This window comes from Sapajus apella, unplaced genomic scaffold (assembly GCF_009761245.1).
Source record: "Sapajus apella isolate SASKATOON/1434 unplaced genomic scaffold, GSC_monkey_1.0 scaffold115, whole genome shotgun sequence".
In the NCBI taxonomy this organism is placed as follows: domain Eukaryota; kingdom Metazoa; phylum Chordata; class Mammalia; order Primates; family Cebidae; genus Sapajus; species Sapajus apella.
The window spans coordinates 3,417,581-3,442,068 of NW_022437055.1; the positions used below are offsets into that span (position 1 = coordinate 3,417,581).

The 24,488-nt window shown below is 43.5% G+C and overlaps 1 protein-coding gene across 6 annotated transcripts in view; it reads right to left on the reverse strand.

Moving 5' to 3' along the window:
- The window catches only part of HS6ST2 (heparan sulfate 6-O-sulfotransferase 2), a 309,778-nt gene extending 291,703 nt beyond the window's left edge, over positions 1-18,075 (reverse strand). The window contains exons 1-2 of one of the 6 annotated variants that reach the window (XM_032260229.1): positions 17,250-18,075; positions 15,906-16,424 (exon numbers count right to left, since the gene is read on the reverse strand). In XM_032260229.1, coding sequence (XP_032116120.1) covers positions 15,906-16,424; positions 17,250-17,677 — 947 coding nt within the window. In that variant the 5' untranslated portion in view covers positions 17,678-18,075. Of the gene's footprint in view, positions 1-15,905; positions 16,425-16,543; positions 16,648-16,949; positions 17,039-17,249 lie in introns of those variants that run through there. The other 5 variants (XM_032260230.1, XM_032260231.1, XM_032260232.1 and 2 more) reach the window with 5 other exon arrangements.
- Positions 18,076-24,488: the final 6,413 nt, after the last annotated feature.

A 24,488-nucleotide genomic window follows, 5' to 3' on the forward strand; every position in this document is an offset into this window, starting at 1 on the left:
TCTAACTGGTTTTCAACAAAGTCACTAAGAATATATTATTAGGAAAATGGCACCCTCTTCAATAACTTGTGCTGGGAAAATTGGATAGCCACATGCAGAAGAATAAAACTGGACCCTTAGCCCTCATCATGTGCAAAAACCAATTCAAAATGAATTAAAGACTTAAACATAAGACCTGAAACTATGAAAATACTAGAAGAAAATCTAAGGAAAGCAGCCATATATATATATATATATATATAAAGGTTATGCACCATGACTGAGTAGGATTTATCCAGAGAATGCAAGGTTGGCTTAATACCAAGGAGTAAATTAATGTAAAACATTGTATCAAAAGAATAAAGAGGTAGGGTATGGTGACTCACACCTGCAATCCCAGCCTATGGGAGGCCAAGGCAGGAGGACTTCTTGAGCCCAGGAGTTTGGGACCAGCCTGGGCAACATAGCAAGACCCCATCTCTACAATAAAAAATAAAATTATCTGGGCATGGTGATGCACACCTGTGGTCCCGGCTATTCGAGAGACTGAGGTGGGTGGATGGCTTGAGCTCAGGAAGTTGAAGCTTCAGTGAGCCATGATCATGCCACTGTACTCCAGCCTGGGCAACAAAGAGAAACCCTGCCTCAAAAAAAAAAAAAAAAAAAAAAAAAAAAAAAACAGTCATCTGAAGCGATGCAGAAATATCATGAACAAAATCCAACATCCATTCATTGTTGTTGTTGTTTTTTAAAAAAAAAAAAAAACACTCATCAAACTGGGAATAAGAGAACTTCCTCAATCAGATAAAAGACATCTAGAAAAAACCTTGAGCTAACATATTTAATGGTGAATGGGCAGAGAGCAGTGGCTCATACTTGTTATCCCAACACTTTGGGAGACTGAGGCAGGAAAATCACTTGAGCCCAGGAGTCTAAGACCAGCCTGGGCAACATAGCAAGACTCCACCTCTATACAGAATTTAAAAATTAGGCAAAATGATCCTTGCCTATAGTCCTACCTACTTGGAAGGCTGAGGTGGGAGGTTCCCTCAAGCTCCAGGAGATTGAGGCTGCAGTGAGCTGTGATCATGCCACTGCACCCCAACCTGAATGACAGTGAGACTTTGTCTCAAAAAAAAATAAAAATAGTGAAAGACTGAATGCTTTCCCCTGAGATCAAAAGCAAGATAAAAAGTTAATAATAACCACTTCTATTTCACATTTTACTGGAGAATCTAGCCAAGAAAATTAGGCAAGAAACAGAAATAAAATTCGTCCACATGGGATAGTAAGAAATAAAAGTATCTATTCACAGATAACATGAGCATGTTGTATTCGTCCATTTGTGTTGCTATAAAGGAATGTCTGAGACTGGGTAACATAAAAAAGAAGTTTATTTGGCTTATAGTTCAGCAGACTGTACAGAAAGCATAGTGCTGACTTCTGCTTCTGGTGTGGGTCCCAGGGAGCTTATAATCATGGTGGAAGGTGAAGGGGAGCCAGCGTATCACATGTCAAGAGAAGGAGCAAGAGAGAGAGGTGGAGCTGCCAGGCTCTTTTAAGCAAACAGATCTCATGTGACCTCATTACCACAGGGAGGGCACTGATCCATTCATGAGAGATCTGCCCCCATAAGCCAAACACCTCCCACCAGGCCCCACCTCCAACACGGGGGATTACATTTCAACATGAGATTGTGGGGAACACACATCCAAATTATGTCATTTGTATATAGAAAAACTTGAGAGTTACTCTGAAAAACTATTAGAAATTAAAAATGAATTCGGCAAGGCTGCAGCATACAAGATCAATATTTTAAAATTAATTGGCCAGGTATGGTGGCTCATGCCTGTAATCTCAGCACTTTGGGAGGCCAAGGCAGGCAGATCACTTGAGGTCAGGAGTTCAAGACCAGACTGGTCAACACGATGAAAACCCGTTTCTAGAAAAAGTGCAAAAATTAGCTGGGCATGGTGGCATGAGCCTGTAATACCAGCTACTTATGAGGCTGATGCAGGAGAATTGCTTGAATGCAGGAGGCGGAGGTTGCAGTGAGCAGAGATTGTGCCATTACACTCCAGCCTGGTTGACAGAGATTCCATTGCAAAAACAACAACGACAACAAAAACACTATATTTTTATATAGTAGCAATGAACAATCCAAAAATTAAAAAAAATTCAATTTACAATAATGTCAAAAAAAGTAAAATACTTATAAATAAATTTAACAAAAGAAGTTAAAAACTTGCAATCTAAAGACTTCAAATCAGCACTGAAAGAATTTAAAGAAGACCTAAACAAATGGAAAAATAGCCCATGTTTATGAATTGAAAAGCAATATTGTCCATATGGCAGTGCTCCCCCAAACATATTTAACACAATCCCTTTAAAAAATCCCAGCTGGCTTCTATATTGATAAGCTGATCCTAAAATTCACAATGAAATCCAAGGTGCCAAGAATAATCAAAACAATCTAGGGAAAGAAAAATAAATAAATAAAAGATTCATACTTCCTGCTTTCAAAACTAGCTACAAAGCAACAGCAGTCAAGGCTGTGTGACACTTGTTTAAAGATAGCTTTATAGACAAGTAAAATAGAATCCAGAAATAAACCCAAAGATTTATGATCAATTGATTTTGTATAACTGCACCAAGGAAATTGAATAAAGAAAAACACACTTCAACAAAGGACTCTGGGACAACCTTTACCTACATAAAAAAGAATAAAGTTATAGCCATCTTATGGTTGAGTCTCATTTTTCACAATATGCACAAAAATTCACTTGAAATAGATCATTGACCTTATTGTAAAAGGTAAAACTATAAAACTCTCAAAAGGAGATATAGGAGTAAATTTTTGTGGTCATTAGGCAAAGCATTCAGAAGAAACAAAAGAACAAAATTAAATTAGACTCCATCAAAATTTAAAACTTTCCTGCTTCAATGGATATCTCAAGAAAGCAAAGCAATAACCACTGAATGAGAGTAAAATGTTTGCAAAGTATGTATCTTATAAGAGACTTGTACCTGGAATATGTAAAAAACAATTAATACTAAAAAAGAAATAGCACAATTAACCAAGTCAACCCGTATAGACATTTCTCCAAAGAATACAATTAATTGGGCAATAAGCACATGAAAAGATGTTTAACATAATTAGCCATCAGAAAAATGCAAATCAATACCACAATGAGATATAACTTCACATTCCTAAGATGGCTGTAATGAAAATGGCTAATACCACATATCTCCATCTTGGCAGGTTTACTGCATACAAGAGTCCCCTCTATTAACCAGAAAGAACTGCATCCTGGAGTCAGACCCCAGCAAACCAGAAGAGCTGGATTTCTTGGTCACAGGCTTGTTTGCAGTCAGCATAGAAATCTGACCTCTGTGACATTCTCTAGAGAAGACGTTCCCAGCCAAAGGTTACAACCTGAAACCCCGAACCCAGTCCTTGGACATTGGAGTCATAATCTTCCTACAATGAATAATAGTTACATCACCATGATTTAAAGCAAAACAAAGATGACATTCAAAGGGGAGTATCACAATCCTGCCCATTCCAGTCCAATCCGAATTTTTAAAACAGGAGAGTTCATTAATGCAACTGCTAACTTCCATGCATATGAATACTGTACGTAGCCTTGCATTTAGCATTCAGCTGAACTCTGTAAAATTATGAGCCACTTTCCCATAATGGCATTAGGCAAAGTGGCTGCAACACACTTGAGAAAAGCTGAGCTAATCTGGCTGCACTGAACAGTCCAGCTGATCCTGATACCTTTAGTTCTTCCCATATCAAAAGCATACCCCTTCCTATAAATGAGGCAGCCAAAAAGTGTGCATTCAGTCTCGTCCTAATGGATCTCATGACATTTAGGCCTATAAACCCCTCACTAATAATTTTTCAAGATCACTGGATTAAATACAAGTCTCAGTCAAAGCTGAGTGTATGCAAATTCTGGCACTTTAAATGGGTTCTCTCCTTAAGTGCATAAACCAGAAAGCATGGGAACAATTGGATTAACAGAGCAAGTGTTTTTTTTAACCCCCTCTAACTGGCATTAAGTCACCAATGGTTGTCAAACATACAGCAGTTGCTTAATTATTTTGTGGGTGCATGTGTATATCTTTATAACTTCATAAACATATAAATGAGAGGGAGATGCAGATTTAATGTACACCCATATGGCGATAAATACAAAAGCTTCCACAAGATTGTAGAATGCTATACTAATGCTGAAATGATCTTTTTCTTTTTTTTTAATTTGCTCAAGTCACACACACAAAAAAAACACCTGAGGGAGGCAGATGCAAAGCATAGATCCTTACCTAAAAGCAGAAATATTAACAGATCACTTTGTACAACAATGTAATTTTTAAAAAATACCTTACTTCAGCTTCATATTCTCATATAATTATCTTTCATAAATCTTATAGTGTGTTTATACATAAAATCATTTTTACATGTTCGTGAAGGTTTTTATTGAAGTAATTTTTCATAAATAGCCTACTACGCATCATTCATACCAATATGCTTCATTTAAACATTGTTTTAATGAGTTAGAGCTAGCCTATTATACTATTAGAACATACTGTACCACTTTCAGCAAAAACAAATCACAAAAATAAGTGTTTGTGCCTCTAGAGTACCTGGCAATGAGCTGAAATAGTTCTTCAACCTTCAAGCTGTTTTGTCAGTTAATCTTCCACTTAGCAAAGTCTCAGCCATGAGGCATCAGCTGAACTGGCCATCAGCCCAATGTCACACTGACCTCTGGTTGTCTTTTTATGGTTCTTCCATACCTTCAACCTAATTTCTTTGCCTCCCACATTAATAATGCCTGCCAGACTGGTAGTCCCATGCTAATTTGCATTCTCTTTAATGGCACTTTTTTAATGGCCTCCAGCTTTGCATAATGGTACTTTTCTAAAGCTGCCTCTTCCAAAAGGAAGAGAATGGTCACTCCTATGGGAATGTGCTACTTTTAGTTATTTCAGCAACAAAATGAATTCTTATTATCTTTACGACGAGCCCCTAAAATAACAGTAGGCTTCAGGATTCATTTGTTCTGGGACTCCTCCCTTGGTTTTTGAAAGAAAGTATCCTTATTTCACTGGCTCCTCTGTTCCCAGATTACAAGAGATGCCCTGGCTTAACTCGTTTATACTACCCTCCAAAGGCTGTGTCTACACAGACCAAATTCAGCAAAAAGCAATGGTCATTTATGGAAACAGGCCACAATTGGTCAAAGCAATGCAACTAACTGCTAATGAGACAAATGCCAACATTCTAAAAGGAGCAAGATTCTTTGGCCTCACACAAATTTTGTAAAGCGTATGTACCATACAGGTAGTCTACAAGGAAATAGAAATTAAAACACAGTTAAGGTCCTCATTTTTCTTATTTGAAAAGAGAAAACCTGAATCTTTCCTCTAGCATAAGTCTTTTTTTATTTCCCCTAAAACTTCATACTTCTGTGTAAATCTTCAGTGTAAAAAAACAGTCGAAATAACTTGCACATCTAAATCTTTAACAGGGGAAAATAGAGCTGCAGAGTTCACCTTGAAAGAGTGACTCTTATTAAATTTTTAAAAGTTGCTTTTTAAAAACCAGTGAATAGGTTGGATCTTGATAGCTCCAGATAATTACTTCAGGTCTCCATTCCACTTAGCTTGTATATACATAGCCACAGAAAAGAGAAAGGTTTTTGGAGATTTGTCTGAGAATTTAGTAGACATTAAAATATACGAGACAGGCCAAATATCCCAGCTGATTTTAAATGCCAGCTCCAATACTGTCCAGCTATGAAGATTTAGCAGGTTATACATCTTGTCCAGTTCTCTGTTTTCTCATCTTTAAATGGGGTTTTAATATGTCTACCTCAGAGGGTTGTTGTAAAAATTAAATAAGACAATATATAATATGCTCCTTGCACAGGACCTGGCTCAGTAGGTGCCCCCAAATAGTAATAGATCTTCATGGAAAATCAGGTCAAGTTACCTGGGTCAAACTACCTAAGTCTTGGAGTTCTTCACTTTTGTATGTCAATTAAGAAACATTATGTGGTCAGTGAATGATTGGTAATACTTCCAACTATATCAAACTACTAATGTTCCTTCACATGCACTCAGGTATAACGCAACACCCAATGTTTAAACACTGCATATGATCAGATAGTATGGTCTACGAGGTAATTCATTCACTGAAGTTTTTCAAGACTAACTTTAGGGCTTAGTATATGGTCTGTTTTCAAAAGTATTCCATATGTGCTTGAGATGACTGTGTATGCTTCCAATTGTGTGCAAATGATATATATCTGTGTAGACACAGCCTTTGGAAGGTAATATAAATGATTTCAGTCAGGGCATTTCTTGTGTGTATATACATATACATATATATATATATATATATATTCAAGGTATATATATGTGTGTGTGTGTATTTTAGATGTATATGTTTATATGTGTGTATTTATATCCATTATATTGAGCTTGTTAATCATGTTGTTCAAATCCTCTGTATCCTTATCGACTTTTTGCTCATTTGACCCATCAATTTCTGAAAAAAATCAGATTTTATAATTTCTCCTTTTAGCTTTGCCAACCTTTGCTTTATATGTTTCAAACTTATTGTATTTAGCATATGCATGTCTAGAACTGTCATCTGAAAATAATAAACTGAACTATTAATCATTACACAGTGATCCTGTTTATCCGTAATAACGGTTCTGCTTTAAAGTCTGTTTTATCTAATATCAGCATAGCCATATCAGCTTACTTCTGGTTATTGTTTGCATAGTGTACCTATTCCAATCCTTTTTGTGTGCTTTGTGTTCTTATGTTTTACCTTTGTCTCTTACACACAGCATATAACTGGATTTTTTATTTTCATCCATTGTGACAATATAGGTCTTAACTGGTGAGTTTAGTCAACTCCTATTTATTGTAATAACAATAGTTGGCTGCCATGATCAAAGAGCCCTTTAAAAGTATTTTTGGGTTGCGTGATGGAACTTGGTCACCCTAGTCAATTTCTAAATACTCTTTGCTTACATTGACTCTCCTGTAGGAAATCAGCAAAAATCCAAGGATCTTTATGAGTAAATTGAAGCTAATACTATACTGAAGATTTGTAGTTATTAGTACAGTTATGGGAGAAAGTAAATTAATGCAAGGAATGGTGCACATAGGCCTAATCCATTTGATGTAAATCAATACATTACACATTTCAATTGCTCTGTATTTGTACAGAACAGTGCATGGAATTGATTCATTAGAACTAAACTCTTCACAAGAAGTAGACCAATTCTCTCAGACTCACTAGGGCATCTCCGCTAGTAAAATTTAAAAAGCAATCAAACTGAATAAGAAGTCCTCTTTGCAGACACTTACATTGGGGAAGAACACGATTCTTGACGATTCAGAGTAAATGAAGTGCAAATTATTCTCTTATAAAATAGCTCAGAATTGAAGCTTAAATTGTGACTGAAAAAGAGCCCACAGTTTAATCAGAAAAATACATTTATTGATAATTCCCATAAGCTCCTATTTGGTACATTTGTATCATAGGATAACAAGTTCAAAACTATTGCTAAGTTATAAATATGGAATTTATGCACAATTTGCATGTATTAAATTTTATTTTGAATCTGCATGTGTGCCTATATTTGAATATTTATAATATTCCAGAAAAAGCACAGTGAAATGTGCAAGACAGATTTATTTAGTGTAATGCTCCGAAATGTGTCAGTCTTCAACACTGTTTTCAGAGGCAAAATGGCAGAAATAACAAATGGGATGCAATAAGACCAACTGAATAATCTGCGAAGTTCAATACTTAGTAAAATGAGAAAAGCTTTTTTGTCAATAAATATTTTACTAAAGTTTAGACAAATATTTATCTAAGCTTACAAGGACATTGTTTTAGATGACATATATCATTAAGTGGATTATTCATTATCCTTTCATAGAAAGGGGGTAATTCCTTCCCATCCATACATTTCTTTTTAAACTCAGTGACTAAATACTGCATTTCATGTGTCACAAAATATCATTATTAGCTTTCAACTGTGAAGCACGTTCTTTACACTGTCAAAACAACTTGTACCTAGGGTGTAGTTTCAGTGGAGTTTCAACAATAAGATTATGCGCCTCACTATATGTACAGAGTGGTCCCTCAGATATTGAAATTGTTGGATGATGACATTTCTAATCAACTTACTTTATGGTTAACTTGGAGTAATGCTCTTTACAGTGAAACTTCTCTAGGAGGAGGCTGCCTAGCAAAGTGAACTCTCCTTTTCTGCTGGATGAGAGCAGCACATATACACTAACTGATCTACGCTCTCAGTTATGGATGTTTAGAACTATAACCCTTTACCAACCCCAAGATTTTAACTCTTCCTGCCAGATCATCAGCCCTGGTGTCAGCTCACTAGATCATCAGCCCTGGTGTCAACTCACTAAGAAAGAAACTCATGGAGATCCAAAGTCCAGACTATCTCGGATGGCTCCAGCTGAGCAAAATAAGCCTTATATTTCCAACTATGTACCACTATTAACTTCCTGTTCCATATAATTTATAAATTAAAATTTATAACTTATAAATGAGGAAAAAACGATAGCAAGTCACTCAAATAGCTCTATACCGTACTGGTGTAAAAAGAGTTCCATGTGTTGTGTGGGAATATGATAATAGCCAGTTATCAAAAAGCAGTAGCCAATGTCTGACTTATCACCTCTGCCTGTCAGTGTGAGGGTTTATCTGTGCTGAGGCTACTCTCCTCATTAAGGGCTCCCAGGATATCAAGAGGATAATGAAATAACCAGCCAGGAACCAAAAAAGTAGACCTGTGTGTAATTTATCACAGCTGAGTAAAACATTATTTTAAAAATTGTTAATGTTTATTTTTATTAAATAAGTAATGTAAACTCATAAAGGAAATCCAAAACCTTCAGAAAAGCAGAATTAGAAAATAAATCACTAATAGATCTATTAATATTCTAGTATTTTTTCTTCCAGTCTCTGCCTTTTATGCTTAGATTTGGGAGGGCTGGGGAGATGGTTTCTCTCACTTGCTCGCTCTCTTGTTCTCTTTCTTTCTTTAACATAATTGTAGTCATACTAGGTCCATAATTATCTATCTCTTTTTCTCTTAGCATTAAATCACTAGCAATTTTCCATACTCTATCAAAGGACATTTAAATGGTTTTGTAATAATCCTTCAAGTGGATGTACTGAGACTTCTTGAACCATTCTTCTCTTTATGGATGTTCAGATTGTTTCCAATTTGCTGCACTTATAATAACTCCCGTTAGTCTCCTAGTATATGTTCTCATACCATTCTGTACTTTTCTCCCATGGCACTTCATACAATTTTAAGTAATTGATAATTTGTTTCCTGTCTGTCTTTCCCACTCCCATGAAGGCAGGGACCACATCTACCTGGTTCTTCCCAGTTACTCTAGCACATCGCACAGTGATAGCAGATACTCAATAAATATTTGCTGAATGAATGAATGAAAGCATGTATAAAATTATGTTTTTCTGTAAAATATCAGAAAAGAAATTATGGGTCATGGAAATGAATATTTTTATATCCTGTGTTTATATTATTTTCAAAAAGATCATTCAAGTTCAATTCCCACCTACAATGTATGAGAATTTTGATCTTTGCCATGCCCTTGTCGGCACTGTCTACTAACTTTGTTTGGTGGTGATATATGTTGGGTTTTGCTTTGTTTGTTTATTTAATCAGGGTTAATTAGAGAGGCAAAAAAAGTATTCTATGTTTAAATGTGCATTTCTTTAGTATCGGTGAAATGAAACAGTTTTGCCATGTCTGCAAACTAGCTGGGGGTCCTGCATTGTAAATTGTCTGATCATGTCCTTTGTTTTTCTAATCAATTCATGAGAGTTATTTGTACAGCAATGATTTCAACTTTTTGTCTGTTGCAATTCTTGTGCATATTTTTACCAGTTTGAATCCTTTTCACTTTGCCTTTTTTTGGACAGATAACCATATATTATTCTTATGTAATCATAACTATTGATCTTTATTCCTTTATTCAAATATCCTTTTCCTTGGCTAAGGGTTCCATATGTGAATGGCAGCTATCATTTAAATAACAATGCCAATTATGAATTCAGATTAACTGGGTTCAAAGATTCCCACATATAATGTACAACTGAGCCCTAACCCGCCCCAGAGCCCAAGTTGTCACCTCCTTATAAGGCCTATCCACTAGAAATCTAGGCAACAGGAAGCAGTCATGACTCCTTAGTACCCTCCAGCCCAAACTAGATCCCCTTCTCAACCTCTCAGTTTTGGTAGCTGGTACCACCTACATTCCAGACTAGATGTCAGGGAGATAGCTTTACCTAGACTCCAGCCTTTATTTACTTGCATGGGTTTTTTGCACTCTTTCCAACCAAGAGCGTCTCATATTTACTGGGGTTCCTCATTGCCATTGCAAGCTCTCCACAGTGGAGCCTAGCCCCACCTACTTCCCTAACCATTATTTCTCCAAGCAGGAACCTTTCAGGTCTGGCCAGACCTTCCTAGGTGAGGTTGCTGGACCTCAAAAGGTCGTGAGGACTCCATGCCCATCCACAATGCCTCCTTTCTTCCTTATATAACTCTCCTACTCCCAGAGGCCTTCTCAAAAAGATGGCTCCTTTATCTGGCCTGTTCCTCATACGTTAGAAAGAAAAGGGCCCTGGAAAGCATCTCAATTAAATCTCCCATTTTATAGGTAAGACACTGAGACCAGGGGAGGGGAAAGGGCTTGTGAAAAATCTAAACTTCCTTTCCCAGTACCTGTCTATACTACACAGTCCTGCACTTCATAATCTTTATGGACTTGAGGCTAAAGATGGTGATCTTGGCTTTTTTGGTTTCATCTTGGCTCTAATCTCCCCAGCTGCTAGCGTCATGCCAGAGACATAATAGTTACTCCATCTGCTTTGCTGATTAGTCCCAAACTACAACATAACAGATGGACTTTTCTCTATTTTTTATATATTCTGGTAAATGTATGACATTTTAAAGACATTATTGATTTTCAAAGTGTTTTCAAACAAAATCCATTTTTTAATTAAATATCTAAAGTACCAAATTGTTCTGTTCTACCGTAAGCTCTGTGAGAGGAGAACAATGTCTCTTCCCTGGAATATAATGAACAGTTTCACAAAATCTTGTTTAACGAATGACAGAATAAAAGGGATGACTATTCTTTTAATGTCATTTCATACTGCCTCAGTTGATGACTGATATCCATAAAAGACAAGCTTTAGCATTTTAATTGCCACATAGCACAGATATAAAATTATTATTAAGTGATGTTAATTCTGAATAGCCTTTTGTACTACCTGAGAACTTACAGCTTTGTCAGGACTCCAACACCGTGTTTGCCATCCATGCAAAGATGCTAACTAATACTACTGACATTCGACAGATGCTATAATGGTAGATTTCTCCCCTTCTATGAAATAGGTAAGATGGTAGCACAGCCCTCAAAGACAGCTGAAGAAATGTATCCTGAGCTAAGTAAAGCCGAGAGCCCAACAGCTTGCAGCCTGATGAACCACATGACCAGTTCTGACTGCTGGCTATAGTGGTCCATTCTGGTTAATGCCTCAGCCTATACCACAAGCCTGTTGTGTCATCTTGCCTCACTGCAAAATCAAGGAAGAGAAAAAGAGGAAGTGTGGGCTTCTGAGGCATGATCAGGTGCACACGCTCTATAGTTATAGCTCTTTTGAAATAGAGCCACCTTTTAAATACAAACAGAAAGAAAAGAAAGCTTTTCCCGCTATTTTATAAAACAAAATGACCAAAAAGACGCTTTTCTCCATCTAAACAGACATTTTTTAGTCCTTTCCCGTCAATGATATCCTACTGGATTAGAGATAGTAATTAATTACTCTTCCAGATACCTCAGCCTGCTCCCATCCTGCTCAGCTTTGCAGAGATTCACAACATGGCAATGAAAGCCTCCTCTACAATCAAGCCACAAGACCTGCCCCTGGTGAATAAAACACCTCGGGGATGTAGGAATCTGTTCTTCTCCTAATGGGTGTGGTAACCGTGGGCCAATCACTCATCCAAATTGAAAATTTTGGAGATGCTAAAAGTCTAGGGTACAACATGAATATGATCAGATTCTTTGACTTGTATAGCCATGGACCCTGACCTCTCAACCCCATTCTGTGCATGCTGGCCAGCATGATACCTAGTGAAGGAGAAGGGGGCTAGTGCTATTTCTTTAGGGCCAGTTCTGAATTCCCCCTACAGAACAAATGGCACAGTAGAGTGGGCTACAAACAGAGGAAATTTGGCCTGAGAAAAGCCTGCAGAATTTGGGACTTTTAACAGCTTGTAAGCAACAATGTTTGGATACACTTTCAAAAATGGCCTCAGAAATTCTAAAATGAGCAGGACCCTTCTCTGACTGCAAACAACATACTGGCAGACAAATGAATGAAATCCAATTTCTGATTTTTTTTAAAGAAATATTATTCTTAATAAACAACCTGAGCCTTTCACCAGCCAAGCCCTCTCTCTCTCTCTCTCTCTCTCTCTCTCTCTCTCTCTCTCTCTCTCTCTCTCTCCCCGCTCTGTCCTCTCCAGGCAACGTGATCACGGTTGTTTCTATTCAGCAGTTATATATACCACCCAAGCACTTGACCATCAGCGGAGGCAGAGAAGCACCTCAAATGTAGTTCTGGGAGCAGGATTCAGAGTCTTGGCTTGCAGCCACAATAGCCTGTGATACCCCCCCCCCACTAATGTGGATGAATGGCTGTGAGTCAGTAGGTGGTTCCTGTCGCAGCTGAAGACTCCTACTGAAGCTCATCCAACCCTGCCTCAGTCAGCTCCCATCCTGCTCAGCTTTGCAGGAATTCCTAACATGGCAATGAAAGGCCCCTCTGCAATTTAGCCACAAGACCTATCCCCGGTGACTAGAAAGCCTCAGGTATGTGGAAATCCATTCTTCTCCCAATAGGTGTGGTAACTCTGGCCCAATCACTCATCCAAACTCACATGTTGTAAAATGACTGACGATGATAGTGATATAGGTGATAACATCAGCCAACATTTATTGAGTGTTCATTCACTTTGTGGGAATGACTAAAATGAAAGACTTCACTGCATTTTTGCAAAAACCATTGTTCATCAAGGTGCAGTCAACAGAGCCAGGGTTGTGGAGTCAGACAGAACTGGAGTCAGATTCCTTCTGTGCTGCTGAAAAATTCAATGATTCCGGGGAAGCCCTTTAGCCTTTTTGGGCTTCATTCTCCTCTGATAGATGGGGATATTTTTGTCCACTCTGACCTCTTGCTGAAAATAGTGCAAGCTTACAGAGAAATACCAGACGTAAGGGATATGAATGCTGATCACAAACTGGAAGTGCGCTCTTCACACAGGATTTGGTTGAGGGTCACATGGGATTGTGGCTGGCCTAGAACTAAGGTCCAGCTGTCTGAACTCCCAGGCCAGGAAGATGGAACTGCTGTTCTCCTCAGTTGACAGGAGCAGAGACCACCAGCTGGCATGAAGATGCTGTTTGACCCAGGAACTCCTAAAAGTAGACTCCCCCATCTCCAGATACAAGCTTCTCACCCCCACATTTCACCACCGGTGCAGCTGCCTTTGCCTCTAAATTTTCACCTCACACAGACACATACAACACTCATATACACACACTCTCTCATTCTCACACACACATGTACACCTTGGCTCTTACATATTATCAGAACTCACAGAACTGGTCCTGCAGCCCCTAGGGATCTGTCAACATCCAGGGAAATTCTGAAACCCCTAGGCTATCCCTATTCTTCAAGGTGAATATTTCTGGAGGTGGGCAGGAATGAATGAAATAAAAAGGTGCCCTTGAAGTAGCAATGCATTTCTCTAGCAAATTTTATTTCATTTTTGCAAATACCGTAAAATCCAGTAACTGTGAATTTTTAGAACGTGGTTGTTCTTTGATTAGACTAGATGGCACTGCGGTATCACCCTTTTAATAACCAAGAAAATCCTATATCATTTCAAATAATTTTACTTCAATTTGGGACAATCCAAGAGGCTTTGAGGGGTCCTGGTTATCGTCTGGAGAATGCGAGAAGCAGTCTGCCAGAAGACAGTAGCCACCAAAGAGATAATCTAGACCACATTAATAATGTGTGTTTACAGACATCACACCCTGACCGACATGTTCAAAAGGATGGGTAAAGGCACATGTGCCCTGTGAAACTCCAGACAAGGCTGTGTCTTCCATGGTGACCAAGACCTTGTTTTCACTTCTCTGCTATAGTCGTGGCTGTGGAATTCTACTTTTGCCCAAAAGAGCTTTTTAAATATTACCACCTCTCACTACACAGACAAGCTTTGTCAGTATGAGAAATTCTTTTCAATATTACCAAATTGTTTGGGAACTTCTTAAACACCAGAATATTGTTGTAACAATGATTTACACAATTCTACCGATGGTTTGAGGTCCTGGGGCTAAGGTTTTCTTGGGGTGTAAGAAAAAATCTGTTAGTACCAGAAAGAAAATACAAGTTTGTCTGATTCTGCCACAATTCCAGCATTTGAGAAAGAACACTGTAAACTGCAAGAAAAGAGCATCTGCTCCTCCAGAGTACCACGTGCACCATGGGGCAGCGGGCACACAGGACACAGACCTGTCCTTGCCGGCCCAGAGACCCCATCCAGAGGCCTCCAGGCAATGAAACTCACCTTGTGCACCCCCTGGACTCCCTGCTTCAGCCCATATTTGTTTTAAGGAGACTTGGAAACACCAGCCCTGCTTGGACCAACTGCACCCCATAGCACTCACTTCCCCCACCCCACCACCACCCACTTTATAGTGCTCCATGACCTCCAGTAACTGGATATTGTGGCTGGAGGGAGGAAAATACTCTTGTTTCTGGCTACAGACTATTAATAAATCAGCTTTTACTGCATCAGCCCAGGCTCCCAGAAAATGGGCTGGCAGCGACCCATGTCGGGGCACGGGCGTGTGTGTGTGTGTGTGTGTGTGTGTGTGTGTGTGTGTGTGTGTGTGTGTGTTAGGCTCCTGGTGGGGCAGCAACCCAGCCCGCCCCTCGGTCCGCGGGGTGTTCCCTGGCAATCCCAAAGCGCCGCGGATGCCTCACAAGCAGCCAGTAGTAAGAGGCAAGTCTGGAACCTTGAACTCTCCCGGGGTATCAGAAAATAGTGACAGAGGAACACCCAGCCGCCCGGGGAGAACTGAGCTAGATGGGGGAAGGAGAGAGGTGATAAAAGTCGGGCAAGAAGAGAGAAACATAAAGGGTAAGAGAGAAACAGAAGAAAAGCGAGAGAGGAAAATGGAAAGAAGGAAACAGCGAGCAAACAGGAGCAGACAAGATCTGGGGCACAAGAGAGAAAGAGGGAGAACAAGGTAAACAGACGAAGCGAGAAAAAAGGGGGAGGGAAGAATGCAGGCGCCAAAAGGAGGAAGAGAGTGCCGAAAGGAGACTTCGGAACCCGGGTGCGGAGTAGAGGAAAGGAGGGAACCAGAGATGCTGCTCGGGGAGCGTGGCTCTTTAGGGCTCTCCAGTGCCGAGTCTGAGTGCGAGGCACCGTCCCGGCGGCGGCCACGGGGGCGCTCGTTCTGGGCCTTTCGGCCGCCTACCCCGCAAGCTCTCCCAACCACCACGCAGGCCACCCTGCCGACAGACAGACGGGACGTCAGGGGCCGGAGCGGAAAGCCTTTCTGAGGCCGCCACAGCGCCGCGAACGTGCGCTACTGGGCGCCCAGCACCTGCCTAGCCGGGACGCAAACGCCCTGGCGCCAGGGTGCGCGCTAGGTCCCCGGCTAGGGCCAGTCGCACCTCCCCTCCTTCCGCCCGCCTAGGCCCTGGTCCCGCTCGACCACCGGCGAGCACTCACCTGGACGGTCTCAGCCTGGAGTCGCGCTTGCCGTCCACCACAGAGGGCACACAGCTGGTGAGCTCGGTCCAGTCGGCGTGCAGCCCGCAGCTCCAGCCCGTAGAGAACCTGGAGAAGAGCCAGGTCTCCCGCTTACCCGGCCGGTGGCAAGTGCATTTCTTCTGACCCACGCGGCACTCGCACGGCTGCTCCAGCTGGATGTTGCGAACCAAGTGGCGGCCAAAAGTGGTGCCCCCGGTCTTCTGGATGTGCAAGAACACGATCAGGTCATCGCCCTTTATGTCGAAGTCTACCTTGCGCAGGAGGTCGCTGCGGGTGAAATTGTAGCGGGGCACGAACCTGGCGGAGCTCTCATCCTCCGAGCGGTACGGGTCCGGCACAGGGGAGCTGAACGCATGCAGGCGGAGGAGCTGGCATTCTGTGCCGGGGCACACGTATTGTAGGACGATCACGGCAAATAGGAAGAGCATCACCAAAGCTAGCAGCAGCTTGTTGGATTTCTCATCCATGTTCCCGACGCTGGGGGAAACCCAAGCTCGTTACGTCAATCCCGCAGCTCGGCCCGCGCTCGCCGTGCCCCCGCACCGCCCCCTCCCCCTGGCGCCGCCGCTGCGCCCCTCTCCCCCTCCCCTGCGCACCGAGTACTCCACGGCGGCGGCTGCGGCTCCCTTCCCCGCTTCCTTTCTTCCCGGCAGGCTAAGCGCTGTGGCTTCTGCGGCACACACATACCCCCACCCCTACTCCTTCCCGCGGGCCGCCTGCCCCCTCCCGCCGTCAGAGCTCGCCGGAGCTCCCCGGAGCCCCTCCGAGGCGTTTCGTCCTAGTAGGACCTCTCCCGGCCCAGTAGCCCACTCCTCAACTCACGCCCCCTGTACGGGCCCCCGTGTGTCTCGCTCCACTCTCGGTGGCTCCCATCCCCATCCCGCTTCGCCCGCCGGACTCTCCGGGCTCTTCTGCCCCAAGCCCCTTTGGAGCGCACGCCTCTGCCCGGCTTTCTCCCCGCATGCCCCGAAGCTCTCCTTTTGCCCGCGCCCGCTTGCCCACCCGGGAGGCGGCCTCGAGGGAGCTCGGAGCCGGGCGCTCAGAGTTCCCCTGGGGGAAGGAGCCCTCATCAGCCCGACTTGCTAGCGAGGACGCTGCGCTGCCGGTGCCCGCGGAACAGTGGCGCCCGAGCCGCTGCGTGGCCAAATGCGCGCCGCGACCCTCCAGAGACCCCATCCCGGCCACCACTGGCCAGCTGGAACTTTGCACCCTTTTCTACCCCTCGCGGCTGCCTTCCCGCCCCGCACGGCCCCTTCTCACCCTAGTCTGGGAGCTTGAGCCCAGCTTTCATCAAGAACGTACCTGGCCAGGGGGCCGAAGATCTTGGAGAAGATCGCACCGAGCACGTGCTTCAGCGAGTGGCCCAGGGCAGCCAGGCCCCGAGTGAGCAGGGCCCGGCAGAGGGAGCCCAGGTCCCAGCGTCGCCTGAGGACGTGCATCCGCCTGCGGCGGCCCCGGGACAGCAGCGCGAAAAGCGGGGCGCACGCGGCTCCCGCCAGGGAGGAAGGCGCCTTTCGGGTCTTCTCCAGGAGTGGCCCGGAGTTGAATCCGTGAGACACACCCCTAGGAGGGCCCGCGCAGACCGAGGCAGCTACCGACCCGGGCCGGCTCGCCGCCAATTCAGCCTCTACTCTGGAATGCCAGCGGGGACAGGTGGTGCAGGCGGGCGCTCCTCGCTCCGGTTGCGGCGGCGGCTCGAACGCCCGGACTGCACTCGCAGGCAGTGCCATTCCCCCCTTCAGGCAACTCAGGGTACTAAGGATCAGGAGCGAGCTTGAATTTATATAATAATGCCTCACGCCCAAAAGCTCGAGCCACTTCAAAAGCAGAGAACCTGGGTTTTCTCTTTTCTTGAAGTACGGAGGTCACTCTGCTTAGCGCATCATTCTACTTTGGCTCGTAATTTCAACCTCTCCTAAAATAGCAAAGGCGCAAATTGGAGCTTTTCCCTCTCTCTTTGCCAATTTCCATTCTCCAGCGGAAGCGGGGGCATTTTCTGAAAAGGTAAGTCAGCATGATAAAAAGACAGCATGACCAAAAAGCGTTACAGAATGAGAATCTGACCTTTTTTAGAGCACATACTGTCTTCTTGCTGAATCCTGTGTACCAACCCTGTGCCTGCAGGAGGGCTTGACTCACAAAAGATTTGTTGAATAAATGGATATATAACTAAAAACTCCATCAGAGTGAGACCATCTAATCCAAGGTAATGTGACACATGAGGAAATTGAGGCCCAGAGAGGGACAGGGACATGACCAAGGTCACACAGCAGAGCCCCAGTGTTTGAACCCAAGAAACCCGGCACTATCCCCCTATTTCCTGATACGAACACCACCTTCTCTAGTAAATAGGCCCAAATGTTCCTCAAGCTCCAGTGTCCAAAGGGTTCTTTTCTGCTGCAGGAGCAGAGATGCAGGGATTAACAGGGAAAGAATGGCTGTCCCTTCAGGCAAAGGACCCTGAGAACTGAGGACTCATTCTGTCCCCCATCTGATTGATGGAAGGAGCTTGACGTACATCAGGACACTGGCGTTTCCAAGATTGAGTGTGCAACTCCCTCTAGTCCTACTGCTGCAGAAGGGGCACTGGGGCCACTGAGTGGGAGGATCCGGACCAGGAGCTGAGTCCTGGGGTGGGGGCATGTCCCTCCTGGAGAGAGGCTCTCCCAGTATCTCTCTCACTGAGCTCTGCTCCATCCCTTTCCTGTTCTATCTGTGCTATGAAGCAGCAAGCTTAAGAATGGTCTAGAAATCCTGGGAAATCTGTCACTTCCTTGCTTGGCAGCCCTGGGATAATCACTTGCCCCTCTGGAGCCTCAGTTTTCTTCTCTGTAAGATAGGACCAATTCTGTCGTCTGTTTTAACCAACTGAGTCACTGTGGGAACAAAATGTAGAAACCTTTAGGCCACTCCAAATGTGAGTCTGTGTTTACCTGTTGCTCTAAGCTCAGTGTGCAAACTAAGTCACAGGCCAAATAAGGAACAGGCCCTTCTCAGGCAATTTCTCAGCTGTGCACCCTGTCCTTACCACCCCCTAGAATTCCCAGTCCTGGCTAGACTTCCACGTGCCCCCAAACCTACTGGGAACATCGAAGGACCCTTTGTCCAGCTGGAGGCATAAGGGATGGTGGATTTTTCTGGAATCCTGAATTTCTAGCACTCCAGGCATTTCCTGTCCTGAGGCTCCAGGAACACTCAGAAAACCCAATGAACTTGCAGGAAGAAGCTAGATGCAGTAACTTACAAGGTAGACCTCAGCTTCCACAAAAGCTCCCCTGGTACCCAGACTGGTAGAAATGGACCTGCTCCCCCTGAGGGCAGCTTAGGGTGTGAGCAAGTGTAGTTGGAAGCTACAGGGGTGGCCCCGGAGCTCAGCTTGCCAGCTGCCCCTGCCTTCTGCTTGGCCACTCACTGCAGTCAACCTCTGTAGCCTGCCCAGTAGGTGGCTCTCCTGATGGTGCCGCATAAAGATTCCCTGCCATTACACCACCTTTGTATGTAATGGCATTCAATGGGTCCCTAGGAAAATATTTCTGAAACAGGTGGGTGGAAGATTCTAGCCCTCAGCAGCCAAACTATGGAGTTTCTACTGTAAGAGGGATTAGTGGGATTGGAACAAAGGAAAGTGCCTTGAGTGGAGGGAAGGGGGAGGTGGTAAATGGTCCAGGGTCAATGGTACGGTGGGGGGGCGGGGGTATCAGGTTTACTCTTATGAGTTGTAAAAAGTAACATGTCCACACACATGCACACACACTTGAGGTCCAACCTTCAGAGAAAGGGCCAGTGAGGTTGGTAGTTGCAGAGCAAAAGGGAGAAGGTGGGGCTGTAAAGTCCAGTTTCTGAGATCTAATATGTCATTAGGATTTCGCCATTTAGAAGCCCTTCCTCCACCCCTCTCATGCTGTGAGAAACAAAGAAATGAATCTCTCATACAGGAATTCAGGTATCTGGGATCCTGGAAGTACAGGAAAATGGTTTTTGTGGGGAGTAGGGAGTCCCACAAACCTCAGAAGATCCCTCCAGGGTTGAAGAGGCTTTTTGCTGAGAAGCAGGGAATTTTTCCTAAGTGTGTCCCAAGAGCCATGCTCTCCTGAGGCCAGGGCTGGGCCTTGGCTGCATGTTGAAGAGCCCTCTTGCAATCTCGGCTGGTCTCTGCTCCCAGGAGCCAGTTCCTGTCAGGCAATCAATGACAAAGACTCAGATGTTCTAGATTTTGGCCTTTTGGGGAGAGACTGGGGGTGGGAGGCAAAAAAAAAAGGAAAAGAACTGGCCCAACTATCAAGTCTTTGATTTTCCATCTCCTTATTTCTAGCACCACCTGGAGTTGTTGTGTATACACATATTTTGGATTCAGTACTTGGAAGGCAAGGAGAACTCTGTCATCTGAGCAGGGCTTCTGGTTGTTTCTATGGTGTGGCATGATTTTCACTGTTTTCCCAGAACCGTCCTTACATGGTTTCCAATGAAAAGGTTGATGATTCTGGGAGCATAAAGGTCAGCCCGGCTTGCATACTAAGCAGCACACTGACAGACATGTATTTGGTTCCTGTAATCTGAGACAACAGTGGGAGGTAGTTGCAAAAATACTGGCCTGGGAGTCCAGAGACCTGGGCTCATGTCTTGACTCTGACATTAATATATATATATATATATATATATATAAAGCCACATGCTCACTTTTGGGCTCAACTTCCCTATCTGTGAGATGGCAAGGTTGACTTTGTGATTCAAAGGACATTTTCCTGATCTGACCTTCCTTGTCACGTGTTTACCTTTACTGTCTTCCTCAAGTGCTGAAGGACTGCCAAAGAGTCAGGGCCTCAGCTTAGACCGGGTCCTTCATGCATTCTGTGGCATTTGCATCACTGGATCCCACCAGTTCAGCAGCAGCTGCAGTTGTTCTGGGCCCATATTACAAGGGTGACAGCAGGGTACCTTGTTCAAATTAGAACAGAAATACTGGAAACTTCATATTAAAGACAGCATGACACTCTTTAGAAAGCACAGATGATGTTTTCCCCTGATCCTGAGCATTCTCTTCAACCTTGGCTTTCTAGCTCTCTCTCATTCTGTGAAAATGTTCATACTGTCAATAATAAGCAATTCCGTCACAAAGATAGAAGGCATGCAAACTACTGAGTTGATTGGTTTCTGTTCTTATGTGTCTCTCCAAATGGAATGAATAGCAGTACTTAATGAAAACACTGTCCTGCAATTCAGGCTTTAATATTGTAAACCGGCTGGGTGTGTTACATACATCACTCTCAATAGTCATTTATTTCCCCCCCCCTACAAAACACTGTGTTTTATTTGTCTAGCCTAACAAAACATGGGGCTCACGGTGTTAAAAAAAGGAGGTACCAGGGTGCTGTATATGCTAAATGACTATGAGCTGAGAAGGCAGGATAAGCTCTGAAATGGGGCTCATAGTAGACCCATCCCTGTGAACAGGCAGCCTGATGATGGGCTCTCTCCTGATGGAAGGATTCCCACCATTTCAGTGAAATTCCCTTTTTTCTGAAATGGAGTCTTACTCTGTCACCCTGGCTGGAGTGCAGTGGTGTGTTCCCGGCTCACTGCAGCCTCCACTTCCTGGGTTCAAGTGCCTCAACCTCCCGAGTAGTTGGGATTACAGACATGCACCACCATGCCTGGCTACTTTTTGCATATTTTTAGTAGAGACAGGGTTTGGCCATGTTGGCCAGGCTGCTCTCGAATTTCCGTCCTCAGGTGATCCATCCACCTCAGCCTCCCAATGTGCTGGGATTAAAGGCATGAGCCACCGTGCCCAGTCGAAATTCCCACATTTCTACTTTTCACTGATAAGTAATGGAAGAGTCAGTTCATGCAGGGCTTTTAAAGCTACAATAAGGCCTAGCAACCATAGGCAGCAGGCCAGACTACTCCTGGAACAGTCATCTTACTTCTTTGGGCCTCAGTTTCCACCCTTAAGAAAATATCCTGGGCTGAATATGGTGGCTCATGCCTGTAGTTCCAACACTTTGGGAGACCGAAGCAGGTGTATCTCTGGAGCCCAGAGGTTTGAGACCCACCTGGGCAGCATGGCGAAACCCCATCTCTACAAAAAATACAAAAAATTAGCTAGGCCTGGTGGCAGGCACCTGTGATCCCAAGCTACTTGGAAGGCTGAGGTTGGAGGATCCGTTGAGCCTGAGAGATTGAGAGTGTAGTGAGCCATGACTGTATTACTACATTCCAGCCTGGGTGACAGAGTGAGACCCCGTCTCAAAAAAAAAAAAAAAAGAAAGAAAAGAAAAGAAAAAGGAAAAAGAATAAAAGAAAGTAGCCTGACCAGGTGCCTCCAAAAAGCTGGTTTAGGGGTATAGTAAAGAGGAATCCAATCTCAAATGAGGGTTTTTAAAGAGCAGAGAAGATAGATTTGGAGAGCACATTTCCCTGCGGGGTTTAATTAGGGCTCTGTGAGTTCACTAATAATCTCAATTTTCTCATCCACGAAAACAGGGCTGATGATGGCCACCTCAGTGGGCTGTCATGCGAGTTAACTAAAATAATTTACTGAGAACACTTAATCTAGTTCCTGGAAAAGCAGACATTCAGAAAATGCTTGTTTTTTCCCCCGCTTTTGTATTATCTTTGATGTGGTATCTTTATTATATTTCCACAATAGCAACATACATATACTTAATGACAGGCAACTGGCCATGGGCCTATTTATGGCCTAGGCTGGCTTTGCCACATCCTATTTTTTTAATCTGCAGTCTTTTCTCACCCTCCCTCCACAAGTCTCCAGTGCTCTCCTGGCTCATGTCCCATGGAGGAAGAAAGCCTCTGATCCACTCTGTCACAATGAGGGATTGGACATATATACATGTCCCCTTCCAAGACATATCAACAAGAAAAGAGGAGATGGAAATGCTTAACCCTAATGAATGGTCCTTCCCATGGGATACTAGGAAACACAGAAAATAGGGCAGTGGAGTAGATGCTTGGAGAGCTGAGGTAGAAAGTAGAAGGGAGCTATAGGTAAATAGGAGAGATTACAGGGACAGCCCTACTTTAAACTCTTGACATTAATTTTCAACTCCATTCACCTCAAAAGTTAATGGTTGATCTGGCCGGAGGGGTTTCCATTTGAGCAGCTGGTCAAACCACAGCAGTTGGGATTAAAAAACAAGGTCAGGTTTGCATTCATCCTGCATGAGCCTGAACTGAGCAAGTCCCGTCAGCTGAGCCCTCGGCTGGCAGCAGCAGTTCACAGTGGCAGAGTGGAAAAAGCACCAAGTGGGATGCCAAGAAAACAACATTTGAGTCCCAGTTCTGCCTGCAGCTCACTGTGTGACCTTGGGTGAGTCACTTGACGTCTCTGGGATATAGTTGCCAACTTTGGTAAAATGAGGGGCTGCATTAGATGACCCGGAAAGCCTCTCCCAGTGGGAGCCTTCTGTGATCTGAGCTATGCTAGCTAATGAGAAGGCTGAGGAGGGACACCATTCTCTTCTGGCTGTTGTATCAGCAAAAAGACACTACCAAAGATGGCCCTCCAGCTAGTCGCTGAGTCACAAAACAGAAGAAAGACTTAAATGAGGAGCAAACTTTCTCAGATCACAGGGTTAAGGCAGAAAGTTGGAAAGAAGCCTTCTGGGCCTCTACTGACTTGGATGGTAAAGTCAAGGCTGAAAGACTGGGAAAAAATTATGTCAAGAGCTGACTTCCATTTCCAGGCATGGTGGCTCACGCCTGTCATCCCAGAAATTTAGGAGGCTGAGGTGGGCGGATCACCTGAGGTCAGGAGTGCGAGACCAGCCTGGCCAACACGGTGAAACCCCATCTCTCCTAAAAATACAAAATTAGCCAGATGTGGTGGTGAGTGCCTGTAATCCTAGCTACTCGGGAGACTGAGGCAGGAGAATCACGTGGACCCGGGAGGCAGAGGTTGCAGTGAGCTAAGAACATACCACTGTATTCTAGCCTGGGTGACAGAGCAGGACTCCATCTCAAAATAAATAAATAAAAATAAAAATAAAGAAGGTAGGTTTTAATAATGGTAATGATAAAAACAAGAATGGCCTTGCCTGACCCACACTTTCCCATTTATTTTCATACTCTGGAATCTCAGCTAGAGAGGAACACACCCATTGCCTGACTGGTCTCTGTGGGAGTCCTAGTTTTGAATACTTAATATACAAGAGTTGAAAATATATCTTAGGTCAACATGAAGAATTTGAAGGAAGCAGGCTTCAGGGCCAAAATTTCTCCCAGGAGAAGGATTTATTTGTCACTCAAATGGGCTTGAAAGGAAATGCCTTATCAACATAATCCAGGAAAAGAGAAATTACTTTAGAGAAGCCATGCTTGTCGTAGACTAAATGAAAATTAATTTTTAATAAGAGAGAGCCAGACCAGAGGCTCCTAAAGCCCTTAACTGGGCTTTATAATAAAACCTGGGAAAGGACTTGCTTTTTTAATACGTATGTTCAAAATCCACATTTCACAAAATGGCATAAAAATGCAGAAAGCTACAGCATTAAAGAAGTGAAGGGAAATAAACTTGGTAAAAAG